This window comes from Palaemon carinicauda, chromosome 4 (genome assembly GCF_036898095.1).
Source record: "Palaemon carinicauda isolate YSFRI2023 chromosome 4, ASM3689809v2, whole genome shotgun sequence".
NCBI classification, from domain to species: Eukaryota; Metazoa; Arthropoda; class Malacostraca; order Decapoda; family Palaemonidae; genus Palaemon; species Palaemon carinicauda.
The window spans coordinates 92,970,812-92,991,237 of record NC_090728.1 but is presented as its reverse complement, the minus strand read 5'-3'; the positions used below and the strand labels follow the sequence as shown (position 1 = coordinate 92,991,237).

General features: G+C 37.9%; 1 protein-coding gene across 1 annotated transcript in view; it reads right to left on the bottom strand.

The window, feature by feature from the left end:
* LOC137640061 (recQ-like DNA helicase Blm) overlaps positions 1–20,426 on the bottom strand; it is a 394,741-nt gene that overhangs the window by 1,311 nt on the left and 373,004 nt on the right. The window contains exons 24-25 of the mRNA XM_068372487.1: positions 9,190–9,320; positions 2,298–2,454 (exon numbers count right to left, since the gene is read on the bottom strand). Of these exons, the coding sequence (XP_068228588.1) occupies positions 2,298–2,454; positions 9,190–9,320 (288 nt within the window). The remainder of the gene's footprint in view (positions 1–2,297; positions 2,455–9,189; positions 9,321–20,426) is intronic.

Sequence of the window (20,426 nt, the reverse complement as noted above, 5' to 3'; positions counted from 1 at the left end):
GCGTTGAAAACATACTACCATCCATAAATGATTGATCCTAAAGCATCTGTATGAGTCTTGTCAGCTTTGACTTTTAATAAAAACAAGAGGGTGACAAACAGAGAAAAATCCTTGTTGACTGGGCTATAACTCCTTTCACTACATCAATTCTTAAATTGTCTGCTTGGTGCAAAGGAGGCTAAAAATTGAATACTGCTACATCTTCACTTTGTTGGGTGACTTCTAGGACTGGAAAACAAGGATGTCCATGTCCTAAACAAACAAAAAGAAATGGTTGCTTAGGAAATGCTTTAAAATGTAGGAGATTCAAAGGACTGCCTGCTACCATGGAGAAATGCTAAACATCTTTATTGAAGAGATCAGAAGGATGGCCCAAAATCTTATCAAAAGGACCTCAAGGTGTGTGGCTTCCCAACACCATAAACCAAGAGAGAGATCTAAAACCAAAAGGAAACTAAAAAATATTTAAAGGAAGAAGCACAAATTCAATATTTTCTTCAGATGATGATATGGCATCAGATTTGAGTTTAAAAAAATAAAGAGAAAATGATCATTGTACAATTCAGTTTGATAGATAAATTCTTATTTAAAAATGGAAAAAAAGGCAATAAGAAATTCATAAATTCATTGAGCCCTGATATTATGCTAAAAAAATATGCTACTATGGGAAATTGTAATAACTGAAAAAATAGTGAAAATTCAAATGAATACCCCCAAAAAACAGGGTTCAGCTGGATTCTATCTAATGATCTAAAATGCAAGAAATGTTCCTCACTTCTGTTAAATCTACAAAACATTCATGCCATAAAGAAAAATACTGAAGGATTGGAAACTACAAAATATTGAAGCAATAAACAAGGTTTCTAAGGATGATCCAGGGAACTAAAGACCTGACTTCAGTTTATTGGAAGATACTAGAAAATAAACATGACAACATAATAAAACCCGTTGAGTTGAGAGTGGGGCAAGATCTTGTGACCACTGAAGCAGGAAGACCATGTTAATACCATGGTTTGGGCCATAGCCCTATTCCTAGTCATATACTGTATGTTTTGCAGGCCTTATCCGGCTACTATTAAACCCACATGACAACTTTTTACTGTTGCTAATATGTCAAAGTAAATGACACAAATAAAATACATATACAAACCACAAAAATTCTTAAACGCAAATCTCTGTTAGTCTGCAAGACAATACACTAACCTACACAAACATAAAAAAGTAAAACAATTTATGAAATATGGGAAGTGGTATTGTAAATCAAGAGATGCAGAAATGCAAATAAGCAAACATACAACTGATAAGATAGAAGAGCAGAGTAGATTATTGTCACTTAAAACATAACAATATTCTTGAAGATATATTAGCAAAATTCTAAATGGAACCAATTCATCAATACTGAGGAAAGGAATTTCTTCATTTGAACAATTGTAAGGAGAAAGGGCAGGTACAAAAGGCATACCCAATACCACAAACTGCACAAAAATTACCAGAGAACTAACGGATACTAAATTTTGAAAATAAACTAACCAGCCAACAGTTTGTAACTTGGAAACACTTATTGACATCAATTAATAAAAAATTCAGTATCTAAATATAGACAAAAATAAGGAAATCTAATGTCAACTGATGTAAAAAGTAATATATACTCCCCTGGATACAATTAAAAACTTTCATCTACAAAAGAAAGAAATCCTCTAAATGGCATACTGTACTTGTTAAACTACCTAGGAAACTTGAAAATGTCATTACATGAAATTACATGAACAAGCAAAAAATGTTAGTAATGAAAGTAAAGCAATTAAGCTATAATAAATGAATCCAAATATATCTTGGGATTTCTGGGTGAACGAGTACTATCACAAAGATTGAGGCAGTTAATAGCTGGAAAATATCAAACGAATTGAAGTGCCTGTGATTTTAGTGACTATAACAAAGGATTAATTATGGATATGTGGTAAAACAAAATAATCTCTATGGTTGGTGGCATACAATAAATGCAAACTCACATAAATAAAGAATACAATGCACAAGCACCAAGTGGAAGGATATAAATACACTAAATAAATTTTTTGATGAAGATTGCACTGCATAGCTGATTACCAGACAACAGGAAAAGTGTTTTAAACAGGTGATGTAGGGGATTTGCCCACTAATATATACCTTATACCCCTTCCAACTAATGCTTTAAGTATTGTAATTGTCAAATAATGCCTATGTTTCTTAATTAATTCTTCTGACTCCACTAAAAGTATTAGAACTGTGTTCACATGGAGGTGTGATTATCATAAACTTACCCCCTGCCAAATTTACGGCCAAATCCTCTTCTATGGAAGTAAGGAGAGGGTTCAGGATCAGGAGCACTAACTGAACTTAGCCATCCTGGATTTCCATCATTTTCATCCATAAAACTTCCATCATCAAATGACTGTTCAGCTCTTTCACTTAATATAACTGGAATTTCAGTACTGTATTATAACATTATTGCATTGTAAAAGAAAGGCAAACATATTTATCAAGCATCTTTTAAATTTTACCTTCAACATTTTCATGGCCTTAGGTTTTAAGTTATAAGTAAAAATAAAGTTCTCTGGGAAAATCAATCTACTAAAACATTGCATGAACTCACACTAGACAAAATAAAATATGTATCAAAAGTAATTAAAATTTTTCCTAGCTATATAAACCTGAGTCCTTTAAGATTAGGAATTGTCTTTAGTAGAGCTGGAGCAGGCATTAGATTGTTAATGACAGGGAGTGAACATGAACGAGAACTCTCTTTACTTTTGTCCTTTGGGTTAAGAACAAGATGGGTGGTTGAGGTGGGAAGTTTAACTTCAACCTTTTGAGCACCAAACCTTTACCAAATGATTTGGCACTAAAACCCCAGAAAATTATTTTTGGACATTTTACTTAACTAGTTCTCACACAAAAATTATACAAGATAGGACTTTACAACAATTATTATCATAAAGGCGAAGAATAAATTTGCTTTGCATTGATAATGTTATCATCTTATAAAATTATCATGTACATACAGTAATACCTTAGATATGAAAGTTTCTGTATATGAAAAACTCATTATACGAAAAGACAAAGATTTTCCCCCCCATATTATGAAAAAACCCTCAGGATACAAAAGGGATTTTAACGAAGGAAAAATCTATTTCTGGGCGAGGAACCTGTGTCGCCCACTGAAATGCTCCTTAAAGCACCATTTCAAAGGTATAAATATTGCTAAATATACCAGAGAAAAAAGTTGCATGAAATGCCAGGAATATACCAAGCTCGCGTACTGCACAAACCGTAAACTCTCCACCATCGTCCTGCTCTCCCATTGGTTATCTCCCTACCCTGATGCTAGTTACTGACAGGAGATTCTGGTCTCCAATTGGGCAATATTCACATCATTCATCTATGTACTGGCATTCTTTGACCATTTCGTTTTGGCAATGCTATCGTCTAGATTGAACTCGGGTTGGTGATTTCAATTTCGTACTTATAGTTTTCGTGTTACTTTATTCAACCCGTAATTCTATAGCCAAGAATGTTGGTGATGTTCAAGGAAAGAAGAACAGGATGCTTTCTATGGAGACAAAACTGGAGATAATCAAGAAATAGGAGGCTTGCATATGGTTGTGTGATTGCTAGGGAGTATGGCTGAAATCCATCGACGATAGGCACCATCCTTAAGCAGAAGGAAGCCATCAAAGCAGATACCACCATTAAGAGTTATTACCTCCTTTAACTGGCTGCCGAAAAAATATTCTAAAATTCGCGCACCGTACAAACCATAATCTCTCCACCATTGTCCTGCTCTCCCGCTGATTATCCGACTACCCTGATGCTAGTTACTGCCATAAGATTCTGCTCTTCTATTGGGCAATATTCACATCATTCATCTACGTACAGTACTGGCGTTCTCTGACCATTTCATTTTGGCAATGCTATCTTTTAGATTGAATTTGTGTTGGTAATTTTGATTTTGTACTTATAGTTTTCGTATTGCTTTATTCACCCCATAATCCTTTAGCCAAGAATGTTGCTGATGTTCAAGGAAAGAAGAACAAGATGCTTTTTATGGAGACGAAGCTGGAGATAATCAAGAAATATGAGGCTGGCATGTGGTTGTGCGATCGCTAAGGAGTATGGCCAAAATACATCTACGATAAGCACCATCCTTGAGTAGAAGGAAGCCATCAAAGGAGATACTACCGTAAGAGAGTTATTGGCTCCTTTAACTGGCCAGACTGTACTACATTGGATCCACATCTCTGGTTATGGCTCATTTTTTCTTTGCCTACACATACATCGAATAGTCTGGCCTATTCTTTCCACGTTCTCTGTCCTCATACACTTGATAACAATGAGATTACCAAGCAATTACCAAGAGATTAGCTACTGCAATATAATTGTTCAGTGGGTAATTTATTTTGGTAAGGGTAGAAGAGATTCTAGCTATGGTAAGCAGCTCTTCTAGGAGGACACTCCAAATTCGAACCTATGTTCTCTAGTCCTGGATAGTGTCATAGCCTCTGTACCATGGTCTTCCGCTGTTTTTGGGGTGGAGTTCTCTTGCTTGAGGATACACTCAGGTACACTTTTCTATCTTATTTCTCTTCCTCTTGCTTTTATAAGGTTTTATAGTCTATATATGAAAGATGTTTCAATGGTTTTTACTGTTCTTAAAATTTTTTATATTATTCATTACTTCTCTTGTAGTTTACTTATTTCCTTTCCTCACTGTGCTATTTTCCCTCTTGGAGCCCTTGGGCTTATAGCATCATGCTTTTCCAACTAGAGTTGTGGCTTAGCAAGTAATAATAACAACAACAATAAGGGTGTGACTGTTTTTTCTAGCAAGAGGAATCACGTTCATGATGAGATGGAGAGAATTATTCTCCTCTAAATTAAAGACAATGAAATCGCTGAAGACATGATCTCCCACACGATAATCTGCAACAATGCCAGTTCCATTTTCAGTGAACTTGTGCATGCTCAGGCTGAACATGACGCAGGAGAAGGGACATCGCAGCAGGCACCCACAGAGGTCAAGGTTCACGCTAGTAGTTTGAGAAATTCAAATAGGCCTGGCATTCATTTCGTGATGCGGCATGGGGAGGCTGACAGCTCAGACACGAAAGGGGCCAAAGCTTTCATTAAGAAATTTGATGAAAGTCTTCAACTACAACAAAACTGGGCTTTTCTGGAATAAAATGTCTTGTTGGACCTACATTATGCTGGAGGAGAAGCTGCCCAGGGATAAGCCTATGAAGGACAGGCTTACCCTTACAGTCTGTGCCAATACCAGTGGGGATTGTAAGGTCAAGCCCCTACAGGTGTATCATTTGGAGACTCCTCGAGCCTTCAAATCCCACAAAGTGCTAAAGGAAAAGCTTCCAGTGATGTGGAGGGCTAATGCGAAAGCCTGAGTAATGAGACTTTTATTCGTCAAGTGGGTAAACCTCTGTTTTGATCAGACTCTAAAAAACTATTTGGAAGAGAACCACCTCTCTGTGAAATGTCTGCTGGTGTTGGACGACGCCCCTGCTTCACCCTCCTTGGATCGATGATATCCTCCCAGAATATTCATTTATCAAGTTTCTCTAATTTCTACCGAACACCACCTCTCTCCTCCAGCCAATGGACCAGCAAGTGATTTTGAACTTCAAGAAGCTCTATACAACTAGATGTTTCCAAATTACTGACAGCACAAACCTCACCCTTCGTGAATTTTAGAAGGAGCATTTCGATATTTTGATCTGCCTCATACTCATCAATCAAGCTTGGCAGGAGGTTTCGAGGCAAACCTTGAATTCCTTGTGGAAGCTGTAGCCTGATGCCGTCTTTGCACGAGACTTTGAGGGATTCAACCTAGGCCTTGTGAAGGGGAAGCAAAACAGTCGACGATCCTGAACCTGTTCCAAACACCTGAGGTTGAGCAAATCGTTTCACTCGGAAGGTCCATGGGGCTGGTCGTCGATGAGGATAACATTAATGAGCTTCTCGAGAAACAGCAAGATTGATTGATTGATTTAAAGTTTTCAGGCATCCTGACAGGCATCCTGACTGAAACACCAAGAAGAACTCACAATGGATGACCTGGAGTTGAAGGCCATGCAACTGAACGTTGTTTAGAAACAATTCTCTGGCGGCGAGGAGGAGGAGGAGGACACAGATATGACTACGACAACGGAAGAAATCAAGATACTATCTTATCATAAACCGGCATATTTCGTAGAAAAGACACACTCATAAAAAGTTCACACAAGTCATCTGCTTGCGCAGCTTAATGACATTGGCCTGAGTCATTTCAGGAACATTTTAATAAGTAGGCAGATACAAGCTTCCTTGGATCGTTATTTTTAGAGGCCATAGGTAAGCCAAGGTGAAGGTCAAAGTGCTACGAAAAAATGAAAAAGTGAAGAAGAAATTGATGAAATTTAGAAAGTAAAAAAGAAAAAAAAATTTCAAGTTTTTTGTAAAGTTGAGTATTAATGTTTTCTGCCATTTGTTCATATGATTCATAGAGTTAAGTGTTAATGTTTTCTGTTATTTTTTAATGTGTTTCTAGTTATGTCTCAATGTTTTTTGCCGTTTGCCCTCCTCCTCTGCCGCCACTTTCAATTTCGGACACCACCTCACTCGAAAGGTAAGGTTCTACATATTCATAAAATTTTCATATCCTTATTTTCCATTTATTATTGCATTATGTTATAATAACTGATTCATTTACAGGTATTAACAGTTCGGTTAGGTATATTGCATGATTCAAATGTATTTGTCTTTATTTCATTCTGGTTATACCCTTATCATAAAATTTAATGTGGTGTTTTAATAGGATGTGGAACGAATTAGGCAATTTACTGTACATGTAAAAGACGACTCCTTAAGCAAAAAAATCATTATGCGATAGCCACTACGAAACAAATTAATTTCACATCCTAAGGTATAACTGTAAATAATAAAAGAAAGAGAACAATACTGGTGCTCTAATTACTGGATGTAAATAAATAAATGACACAAAAGGGAGTAGAAATATCAAATGGAAATTAAATCCAATGGCATTCAAAATGTTAAAGGAATCAGGTTTGTATAACTAGGGAAAATAAAATTACTTTTTGTCCTTCAAAATAGGAAGACTCCCTATTCAGTCCCCCTAGAAACAAACGGATTTGTTTGTTTTCTTCCTTGAAACATGCTAGTCTCCCTGGTCGCATACAAGAGTGAGGGAAATGACTCTTGCAACCTTCTATCAGCCGATCATAGGGATGAGTAAGCTGATAGGGCCTGCCCAGTACTTGGTTATGTACCTGGTATTAAGTTGATAAAGGAATCTTTCTCTCACAAAGGGGAGATAGTCTAAATAAAAACACTTGGCATAGGTTGGCTAATGGGTAGATATTCCTTCCATCATCATCCCCTCATAAAGGGAGGATCAGGGAGAACTACTTCATACAGATCCAATCTAATAAGGAAGCTGCTCAGAAAAGTAACTTACCAACATCAATGTCAAATCCAGCATTTAATGGTACAAATACTTCATCCCCAAGTGAGAAAGGAAGAGGAAGAAGAAGAGCCAATCATTGTACCTTTCCTCCAGACTTACATCAAACATGTTACTATAGACAAGTTGCTTCCAGTTCTATATGGGAGCTGTGCTGGCTACACAATTGGAGGCAAAAGAATAAATATCTGCTCACACAAAAATTATAAACATCAGTCTATCAAAGGTGGGTTCATCCCTAGAACATGAAAAAGTCAAAGGAAATATAATGGTGAGAACTCACCAGGGATAAATCTGTGCTCCAACTGTAAACAAACTTAATAATTCTTCTAATTTGTTTATGATCCATCAGAACAGAATTTGCTGATTAAGAAAGAATTTGACAAGCCATGTTTGACCCCAACACCAATGCAGTGGATCGGATGGATTTATGAATTTGGGCTATATAGCCTTGGGGGCTTCTGGACAAAATTGTGCGACTTATTTTACCATGGCCATTCCTCTTGATTGATTCTGACATGTGCCTAATCTCAGATCACAGCCAAAGTCTGTCTAATAACAAAGCTCTAATGTTGTCAACATTACAGTAAATCTACCTTAGTATACAGCAACATTGCATTCTTGTTCATGCTGTGGTTCTGGACTGGTTATAAGTTAATCTGCTGGCACAGATCCTGCTGGGACTATGGATAATTTAAGGTCAGGCTTAAACACAGCTGCATCAACTTGTTCAGTTCAATTCATGAATAGAACTGATTGAAGATTCTAGCAATAAGGAGGATAGATATACAACCACAGCTCCTGCTGATAGTATTATGTCAGCTATCTCTGTTGGCTACAGCTACATGTTGGATCTGTTGAATTATGAGTTCTTCCATGACTGCAATTTCTTCAGAATTTAGGCTACAAGGAAAAACAACCACTCAGTCGGCTCCTGTAAAGCATGGCTTATATACATCTTCGTTGTATAAATATTCAACTCCTATAGGACCAAGTCTAGATCTCTTTCTCTGTGGTGAGCTTCTACTGGCTCCTCATACATACAAGTGAGGTTATCGGGAATCCAATGATCTTGACCCCACATGCAGGACTGCCATTTCCTGCTGATTTTTTTTTTTCCTTTTTTTTCCCCATGGAATGATGTGGTTAAGATTATGTGGATCACAAAATTGGGCTCAAGTATGCTATGTTAGTCATAAAAGAATCTTTTACAGCATGATTTACTAAAAATTGGAAGGAAAATTTTTTTATCATGTGCAATCATGTACTCTACAATGACATAATATAGTAATATGAGAAAGAAACTATCTTTAGACAATCAAAATCCTTGACCTTACTGCATCCTATAATGTGTGTATCTAATCTAAATCAAAAGAACATTAGTTTACCAAAACAAATATTTATAGATATGTGTTATATACAGCCACTACATATCTAAATATAATATAAAAGTCAGTCAGCATTCACTAAAATGCATAGTATCCTAAATGAGAAAGAAAATGAATGGCAAGTATCAAAACATGAGTCAACCTAGAGAACTTTATCTTTACAAGATTCAACATGCTAAAGATATATAGAATACTGTACTCAATTAACTAGATAAATGATGTTATTGCCAACTGAAAACAAAATTCATTATAATTTGACTAATAACTAATAAATATAAAATCATAGATACTAACCAAGTTTCTGAGCTGCGTAGCGTTGAGTAACTTCCAATAAAGCTTGGCCATATTTATCAAAGTTTGCCTTTGTTATGTGAGGTATCTTTCTCATTTCTTCTTCACATTCAGGTAAGATTCGAGACATAACTCTGAAGAAAAAATGTCTATTAATATTAGATATTTCACTTGTATAGTTTACAGTTAAAATTTAGAAAAGAGCAGAGTAGTTTCAGAGCCTATCCGTTTGGATACATTGCAAAACTAAGCTCACTATTAAATTGCATAATTTTCATGGGTATACTGTAGTGTGATTGGTTTTAACTCTAAGATACATGTAAAAAAATGTTGCACAATTCAAAATGGACTCTTCTGTAAAAATTCATATGTTTGGGAGGAAAAAGTTTGAGCAAACATGTAACCTTTCAATGATAATTCTATTACTATTAGCATAATATTTGCAATTCAAACAAGCAGTGTTTTCTAAAGTTTGATGCAGATGAAAATGAAATGGCTAAACTAGAGCTGAAGATAGGAACGCTGAACTACTTTTGTTTGGAGAAATATTTTGGTAGCGTAGAGGTACAATATGAAACTAAGATCAATGTGCTAATGCGTAGCATAAATATACTGTAGATGTTTATTTCCAGATGAATCAGCTCGCATTGTATGTAACTTCTGTGTTAGATATTTCATCTAATTTCATTCAATGTACATTAGTGAGTCTATTCATATTGTTTCCGTTCATATTTATAATGATTCGGTAGTTGATAGTGTTCCAGTCACAGTCCTCCCCATTACAAATAGGAGGTTAATAGCCTATCTTTGCCTAATGTTAATATTACGTATCTCATTGAAATACCTGAAGTTAATGTTGGTTTCATAGTAAACCTCTGCGCTACCAAAATATTTCTCCAAATAAAAGTGGTTTAGCATTCCTATTTTTAGCTCTAATTTTAGCCATTTTATTTATTTATTTATTTTGTATAGTTTGATGTAGATGGTAATAAAGTGGATAAAACTAGAGCTAAAGATAAGAATGCTAAACTACTTTTGTTTGAAAGAAACATTTTGGTACTGTAGAGGTTTGCTATGAAACAAAGATCAATGCGCCTATGTGTAGCAGTGTTTTCTATAGTTTGATGTATATGGAAATAAAATGGCTAAAACTAGAGCTTAAGATAGGAATTCTAAACTACTTTGTTTGGAGAAATATTCTGGTAGCATAGAGGTAGCTATGAAACCAAGATCAATGTGGCTATGTGTAGCGTGAATATACCGTAGAGGTTTATTCCTAGGTGAATCAACTTGCATTGTATGTAACTTCTGTGTTAGATGTTTGATCTAATTCCAGTCAATCTACATTACAGTCTCTATTCATATTGCTTCTGAGCATATTTATGATGATTCAGTAGTTGATAGTGTTCCAGTCTCAGCCCTTCCCACTACAAATAGATGGTTAATAGGTTATCTTTGCCAAAATTTAATATCTCTCTCCCATCTCATTGAAATACATGGAGTTAATGTTGATACTTGTTCAATTTCTTCTCATGCCTATAAAAAGTTCATTAGGAATTGATTTCCCCCATAATTCTTCCTTCCACTATAAATATGCGAGTCACATATTCACTGCTAAATTGATAGATCCCTGTCAATAATCAGCTTATCAGTCTGTTTCTAATTCTAGGGTCAGACCAACAGTTGCACTCCCTAAGGTCATGGCACCCCAGCATGAGCATAGGAACATGGCAAAAGTATTGTTATACTATACAAGAGCAAACAATATTCCATTTTTCAAGAATTCCCTCTCTCTTTTATCTTTTGCCACAGCATCACAAGGCTTTGCTTCTCCCACCATTTTTAAAAATTCTAAAGCTAAGGTATGCAGGTACATGGAGGGACAGTATTTAAAAATGCCTTGAATACTTTCTCAATAATATGTAAAACTTTAACACATTAATACAAATTCTTACATCAACACTGAAGAAGTCTGTCATTCTTAAATTGTCCTTAACGAATATCTAAAATGAATAACAGCAGTGAAGAACTCAAATAAAAACAAATAAAAATAATGTCAAGAGCACTACAATACACACATGTTGGTCAAACCAAGAATTTAAGTGTGAGCTTTTGTAGGTAGAACAAGGATATCTACATACAATAGATGCCTTTCTATAATGCATTATTAAAAGTTAAATCAAATATTAAATACAATTTCCCTGCTTTGAGCCAATATGTCAAAAAGATGTTTTTGGGCTCAAGCCATGTCGTCCTGATGGAAGTTCCTATAAGTAGCTTCCTAAGGGATATATGTACTACAGTGATATTCCCAGAGAATTTTACCTTTAGGTATCCAAAATTCTAACTCCTGGCGCGAGTATCTTTAAATTTCTCTCAAGGATATCGCATAATATCAGAGGACGTATTCTTGACACGCCACATAGCAATCTGCACCCCTAATAGCGTTTACACTTCGAGGGGGAAGTGGCAGAATAGAAGGGGAGCCGTATCAAGGTTACCCTAGATCTCATATTACTATTGAGTATCACAACAGCGCCATATCCAAGATGGCGAACATTCCTTATTTTGTAGCCAATTCGCACGGTGGTATTCCCTGTTGATCTGATATTTTTGATCGATTTTCAAGTTATTATTATGCATTCTCCAGCTTCTTTCGCCTCTGGGAAGTTGAGTATTGAATCTTTACAATATGAATTTTTTAGTTCCTAGTTCCTGTCTCACAGTGAAATTAGGGTAATTTATTGTGATTAGGAGCTAGGCCTGTTACCGGAGGCGCCATGGGCGCTGTCATTCGTTGGGCATGTGTTATTTAGTTAGTAGAACGACATTCCCGTTTTTTAAATAGCATTAATATATTATTTATGAAGCTATTTAGGCATTTTACATTTGTAAAGATATTTATATGCATAATTTTTTCCTTTTTTCTGCGTCCATCGTATATGTCAGAGTTTCGGTGATATAGGTAACCAAGATCTCGACTTGCCTAGATAACCTAACCTAGGCAACATATACTTTCGACATTTCCCCAGTTACCCTCGTGTATTGGTTATCAATTCATTGGAGATTGATATCTCCTAGAATTATTATATAACCAATACTCGTCTCTATTAGAGATTTAAGGGTAATCTCTCTTCCCTCTGAGTGTAGCCTTAGGCTACAACCCTAATGGGTCGGCCTTGAATTTTTAATTCAGGCATGACTAGTCTAGAGTTTTTCTGTCTCGTCCCTTAACAGCAGATGGCAAGTTTAGGGATTCGGTCAGAAACTCAGAGTATTTAGTCTTGTGCCGGCAGGGGAATAGACATTCCCCTGCCGGCTAGGCTGCTGGCATAGGAGGCTAGCCCTCCCTAGGCTACACCTGAAGTGGCTGTATGATGCCGCCATCTTCTCCCTGTGGCCTAGTAGACTAGTCCTATGCTCGCAGACCCTAGGCTGCTAAAGTGTAGTATCTTCTAGGCCTAGGATGGCATGGCACTGGAACTGTTTCTCCCTTGTTGAGAGGAGGTGGCACTGCTGCCGTCCCCTTAACTGTATTGGCACACCCTAGGCTGGAGAATAGAAGATTCTCCTGCCGCCTAGGATGGCACCAATACTGAAACAAAGTTTCTTCAATGTATTTAGGTCTGGCAACATTGCTGGCTCCTATCACACCTCATATAGGACCCTTTTTCCTCCCCCTTTGTTCTTTTATGATACCGGTGTCCTGCAACCTTACCGTTGCTGGTGGGATGCCAGTACCGGCCAGACTCCCTCTCTACTGCCATTGTCCGGTTGCCTGCGGCTATGGCAGCTGCATGCAGCCATGACAACTGCTGACGGCCATGTTGGATGCCGGCGACTGGGTGTCCTTTAACTGTCGGCGGCTATGACGGCTGCTGGCGGCAATGCATGCTGCTACTAGCCATGCCATTTGTCGGCAACCATGATGGCTGTGAATGGGAAGTCCCTTCTGTCTCTAAGATTCTTCAGATCTCCCTTGGACTGCTAGCCACAAGTTCTATTGTCAGAGTACCACCGGCCAGACTGGCACAGATAAGTGCTGACTCAGCCAGCAGTATGCCGACTGTACTAGTACTGCCGGAGGCTAGCCTGCCATCAGCGTGTCGGCAGGACCTTGCCGGCAATAGTACTGTGGCTGGATGGAAGCCTGAATGTTACATTCTCCCCTTCCATTTGAACCTTATTTCAGGAGAAAGGCAGTAAAATTAGACTTTACATCCTTAATTACTGTATACATACACAGTAATAAGTAGCCTTCACTCCATGCTATCTCTCTCTCTTTTAGCTATCATAATGGATGTGCCGGCAAGAACTAGCTCTGCCGGCTGATCTACAGTATATGTTTATACAGGTATTGTAGACAGTATATTTGTGGTATAGGATATACTGCAGATAGAAAAACTACTGTCTATATTATACTAGTAGTTATTTCCAATAAATCTTGGGTATCCCTACCCAGGTATTTTCTGAGCCCAATCCTACATTGAAAGAATATAACTTCTTCAATATTCTAATTAGAAATTATTTTAGATTACCTTACAATATTAAATATTTCAAGGGCTGGGGTGTTACACTCCTAACCCTTAAAGGGTAGAACCCTTATCTTGAGTCTCCATGATCAGGAAACTCTATGATTTAATTTTGTAAGGGAGGTCACAGCAAATAGGTTGGGTGGGATACACAAATATATATATCTATTATTTTTCTTAGTCCAGTTGGCGTCATGCCAGCTGGACCGTGCCATCAGATGCTTGCCACATAGGCAGCACATTGGCTGAACTACATTATATATAATTATACAGTAGCCAGTAATTTGCAACATAGCATATGCTGCAAATAGAAAACTATAGTATGATTATACAGTAGTTATTTCTAACATATCTTGGGTACCCTTGGCGAGATTCTGCTGGTACCGCTCCTATATTGAAAGAATAGTATTTCTTCGATATTCTGATTGAGGAATCAGTCATCCTTGCCCCACAGTGTTAAGAATAAAAAGGGACAGTGACTTGTACACTTCTACCCCTAGGGGTTAGAACCCTTTTAGTTGGAGTTACCTTGGTAGAGGAATCTCCTTATAGTTAACACTGAGGGGAGGTAACAGCAGTTGCTTGCATGGGATACACGAGTATGTGTCTCCTACTATCCCTTTATAGCTTACTATCCTAAGCTATTTTGTTAAAAGATGACTTTTGCATATTGATTATCAGTGAGATAATCAATTATATACTCATTCTGTTCTCCTTTCTTTACATGAGGAACACCAGATGACTTATACTGCAGTCTTCTGCAAGATCAAGAGTAAGTGTTTTTACGGTCATAATACTTGCAGGTTGCATGCCCCCTGCAATATTATTTCCGAATCCCTACATTATTGGAACCCCCAGGTTTGCAATGTACAGTAGGGTCCCGAATTATGCGAGAATTTGGTCGATGAAAGGCCTCGTGTAATTGGAAATTCGTATATTTCAAAACACATCATGGCGGCAAACAGCAACCTACCCGTCAATTTTTTTTTCACTCCATTTCTAGCTTTCTAGCTATATATATACTGTATATACACTGTGTGTGTATGTATGTATATATATATATATATATATATATATATATATATATATATATATATATATATATATATATACTGTAGCTTTTATCTTAACAATACTGTAAGAAATCCTTCTTATAGATTTTTTTATAAAATACTGTACAAAATTTCTTTTATGGATAAATAAAACAATAAAAAGTTGTTAAAGTTTTGATAATTTTCTATGACTGTAGTATTTACTACTGTACTATGCATAGCTTACTGTTTTCAGTATTTTCCGAATGATGTAGAATTATTTCCTATAGATACAAAATACAAAAAAGGGTTTTCAAGGTTTGATACAGTATCTAGCAATAGTTAAAAATTACAGTATAGTACTGTATATCCATGATGACACTCCCACACGTAAACACGACCACTAGGCGCAAGTGTGCACTAGGCTGCTGTACGATAATCTACCGTAATTTTCTGCCAGAAAACATCTAAGCGTCCCCCCTGGACCAGGTTGCCGCTAACGTACCGTCACGCTTTTTTTGCTCTGAGCGGTCATTTCACTAATGATAATTTTTCAAAGTTAATATCATTTCTTTATGCTTATAATTCGTAATTATAGTTAAAAGTAGGGATATTAATTAAATGGTTGAGTAAAAAAAACAATTAATACTACTATTATTTAATTTCAAATGGCTACATAATACTGAATATTCTAATGGGTTCTTTTTATCTTCAATCGTAAATCTTACGCCTGGATAAGCAACAAAAGGAAAGGGATAAGTCTCTCCTCTCTCTCTCTCTCTCTCTCTCTCTCTCTCCATATCGTTTCTTGTATAGTTTTCAAATATGTTCGTCATACATTTGTACATTATTTATCCACTTTATTCTCTCTCTCTCTCTCTCTCTCTCTCTCTCTCTCTCTCTCTCTCTCTCTCTCTCTCTCTCTCTCTCTCTCTCTCTCTCTCGGCGTTTCCTTTCCCTTTATAGTTTTGTGAAATTTCGTTGTCCAGTCATTCGGTAATGAGAAGTTATTTTCGCTTTCGGCATCGAAAGAAAACTGTTTCTTCAATATACTCATCACTGGAGGATTCAGAACTAGTGCTCTCATTATCAAACAGGTTATCATTATCAAATTCCTCAACAAGAATATCATTTATTTCATCTAAAGAAATAACCTTCCTCTTTAGACCGTTCATTACAAAAGGAACAACAAATAACCACTTATGCATGAACGCCCGAGCGCACTGATAGGAAACCAGTTTTCAAACATCAAGCTACCTTCAGAAAAATAGTTGCCAGACATCATATAAGTTTCTATTCACAGTCCCCATATGCTGAGAGTGTTGCCAAGAGGTGATCCTATACTTACTATACGAGTAAACGTAATATCACGAGACTGACGGCTTGTAAAAGGCAATTAAAGTCATGAACGGAATACGGAATATACAGTTGAAGGCGGTACCGAGTAGATCGTGGTGAACGGTTTATCACATGGGTGACGCTTAACAGGTTAAAAAAACATTTTATATAGTTCGGTATTTTCTCTATCCATCCTCTCCCAGAAAACCTTCAAATATGAATTATCGGAATGTGAGCAGATCTTGACAGTGCGATAACTAGTTAGCGACTGAGAATAAAAAAAATAAAAAGCCCGATTGACGATGCTGATGAAGAGGATATCGAATACCAATTTTTCCCTAATTGATTTTTTCTACGTTCTGTCTAATCCAATGTACAGTACATTCTTATGTAAAGGGCGAATCCCAACATTTCTTGATGCTGCTACACTTTAATTATAGATATTTTACCACCTATTTATAATCTTTATTTATAATAACATCTTTAGTAAAAGCTCTTCAATATCACTTTCAGGAGTAAATGCGTTTATGATCGACGATGAAACGTAAAAAAAACGTTTTCCTTTTAAGGAGGCCTTTTTTAGGAAAAAAAAAAACACGAAACAAAATTGCTCATATTTCATTTATTTTGATTTTCTAAGGATAAATAAAACAAAATTAATTATAACATTATTATTACATAGTACCTGGTAAGATATCTTTTGCCGCAAAAGTTAACCTATAGACAGATGTTAAAATTGGTTAGCGAGTTCGTTATGATCGGCGATGGAACGTACTAAACAAAGTAATGGGTTTGGTTGTAGTGACATGTTTGGCAGTAGCATGATATAAAATAGTCTTTATTTAATTTAATTTTTGGTTTCAAAAGTACTATATAAAAGAATTTCAAACAATTTAGATGAAACGGAGCACAACGCACTACTACTGGATGATAGCGGTAGTCTTGCACACGAAAGCAACAAAGGTGTTCCCATGACGATGCTGTTCTGTTGATTTTTTTTTTGGAAACTTTTCAATATTTCAAATGGCACTGTTGATTTTGATGGTTTTTAATTTAAAGTTTAATGAATAAGGATTTTTCACCATAATCACAACGTAAGTATAAAAATTAATTAGTACAAATATGGAATATTATACATATAGGTGTTGGACAGTTAGGCTAGCCTAGCGACAAGTTCACACAACAGATGGGCAAACCTTAACATTTTTCATCCAAAACTAGTCTTAAAATGTTTGAACAGAAATCTTTCTCTCACATTCTACCCCCCCCCCCTTCTCAGACATCGGGGAACCATCACCCCCCCAATACAATTAAGAAAACAATAGATTTCCTACGCTTCGCGGTGCTTGACTCGCGGATTTAGAATGCTCCTCGCAGATACAGGAAATTTAATTTTAAAAAACTATCGATCGCGTAATTGAGGAATCGCGTAATTAGAACACGTGTAATTCGGGACCCTACTGTATGTCGGACCTTAATGTCCGAGGGTTTCGAGAATCCCAAGTCTATAGAGACTAGGGATACAGCTCGGTACAAATTACGCAACTGGGTGAGAGGCTTCCAGAAAATCTCTCCGGGACCTTACCTACCTAATGATAGGATGCGTAAGCTACTATTTCCGAAGGCAAGTAAGGAAATAGTGGTGCCTCAGGCACCAATTACATCTCCCGACGGCCAGATAGCCTTTGGGAAGGAGGACAGGAAGTGCCCATGGGAAGAAGGGGAAAATGTTGTGTCGGAATTGTTTCCGTCTATGCCGGCTCTAGAGCCATTGACGTCGACATCTTCATCTTCTACCCCTCTATTAGATGGAATGGACCAATTATGGGCACAAGTGAATAATCTAATAAAGAGCTTTTGCAAACAACATGAAAAGCAGGAAGTAAAATGCAAGATAGAGCCTCGTAAAGCTCCACTTATCGCTTCCCAAGGGTCATACAAACGACCCATGGATCAAGACCTCCCGACATGCTTCAAAACTAATCCCCGGAGGTTTGCGGAACTGATGCCAATTTTAAATGGCAAACTCTACATCTCGGAGAAGATGGTAGCTGTTCCTTTGGACAAAATCCAATTTTGGCCAAGCTTTGACGCTTTCCCTAATTGTTTTGTTCGACTGAAGTATGAACTAAAGTCAAGAAAAGGAACGGAATCGAAGGTCATGATTCTCGACCATGATAAGGCACAGGCTATCGCGTCAAGTAGCCTGAAAAAGGCGGGTTACTCGGTGTCGAAGGTATTCACACTGGGTAACAGGCACCCTTCCTTTCTTGCTCCTGCGTCAATTTCATTCCCCTTTATGGGGAAGGCATTTAAATCTGTTGCCAAGGCAGTGGAGGCAGGTAGGCCATGTCCTGCTCTCGAGGAGTGCAAGCCTCTGTCACTAGCCTTTTCCAGACAGGAGGACTGGTAGGAAGTCCATTTAAGCTTTTCCGTAGGAAGATTAGATGCGGATGTCGCCAGTCGACAGTTTAACGAAAATCTCCCTAAACTATCCGAGTTTCTCTGGTATAATTAACAAGAGACAAAGGAGAGACTTGCAGCCTCCCTATCTCTAAAAAACTACATAGAGTTGTGTTTAATCCATCAAAGTACCTCAGACATGCTCATGGTCTTAGCAAAACTGCATATGGCTACCTCAGTGAAAGACCTTTACGCCTTTATGAAGGCTAGGAGAGCATGTAGGGAGTTTGTGTTTGCTGCCGCAACAGTGAAACATGGAAGCTAATATCTTCCAACATCTGGGGTAAAGACCTCTTCCCAGACGAGGTAGTTAGGAAAGTGATTGAGAATGCCACCACGGAGAACGTAGGTCTTCTCCAAAAGTGGGGCATCCTTTCAAAGAGAAAGTCTTCCATGGTTGTGGGTCCCCAACCTAAAAGGAAAGTCCTGAAATATACCTAGGGCTGTTTAATAACATCCCACGGCTGCAGCGACCGCGATGCCACAGGCAGGTGGTCAAAAATTTAATTCTACTGATCATTCAAAGAATAGAGATGCTTCCGGTAGGAGGGAGGTTCCTTCAGGATCGTTGGACCTTCGATCCTTGGGTCCAAGGCCTAATCAAGATGGGACTACGATGGGAAGTAGAAATGTCTCCACCATCATTTCCTTGACTCCTCCTACAATCCAAAACCCTCCTGGAGGAGTATACCTGAGAGCTCTAGAACATACAGGTAGTAAGGAAACAATAGTCCATCGTATTCCAGGGAAGGCTGTTTGGTGTTCACTGGAAGGGCTCAAGAAATCTCAGAGTCATTCTGGACTTGTCGCCACTCAACAAGTTCAAATAAAACAGCGAGTTCAGAATGCTAATCCTTTCTGAATATATGGACCCTGTTTCAGAAAGGGGTGTTCGTAGTCTTGTCAGACCTGAAAAGTGTCCTTTGGCAACTTCCAGTCAATCACCCCATCCCTCCTATCTAGGATTCAAGTTACGGAGGGTAACGTATATCCTAGGAAAGATACGTGTCGGACTAGACACAGTCCTAAATATCTTCATAGGATTGGCAGACTTAGTCACGAAAAACCAAGTCTAGAAATGGTTCAGGCAACAATGTACCTGGACGAGAGGCTGGGGTGGGCAGCACCCGAAGTGGCTGGTCTATGAGCATCCAAGGAGATGAACCGGTTCCCAGAACATCGCGGATGCAAGGTAAGCTTCAAGAAGTCTCGATTCTCTCCAGCTCAAAGGTTTCAATGGCTGAAAAATCATTGAAGCCTGTAATCACACCAACCCACCTTTCCCCTGGGAATATGAAAGGAGATTGCAAGGTCGGTCAAGAGACTCGGGTAATCAGTCAGATTTCCAAGACGCTAACAGGGAGGAGTTCTGAACTCTCTCCAGTTCGCAATAGTGACAGACCCAGTGCTAAGATCACAGACGAAAGATGCGTCAAGAGTCTGGAGAAGATACATCAAACACTTGAAGAGATCTAAAAAGACCAATATATTTCCTTCCTTAATTGCTTCTCTAACAAAGGTCAAAGTCCAAAAGTCCCACGACCATCTTGGTCCTGTCATGAGTGGGGAAGCTCTCTCCACTTAGATCAGACTTCCTTTGACTGATCTGGGACACCAAAGCGATAATGAGACGTCGCAATCGACAATGCTAGAAAATGTCTCATCCCTTACTTAAAGGGATGGCACCTGTCAGCAGTTTATATACAATCGATCAACAATGTGACAGTGGATGGTCTATTTGGGCTCAAGCCGATAGAGTTAGAATGGTCCACGGACGCAGACCTATTCCCTCCCAGATGGGATCAAGTCGCAGAACTGCAGATCAGATCAACCTCTTCATCACGAGCGTCTTCAAGAAACTACCTCGATGTGTAGC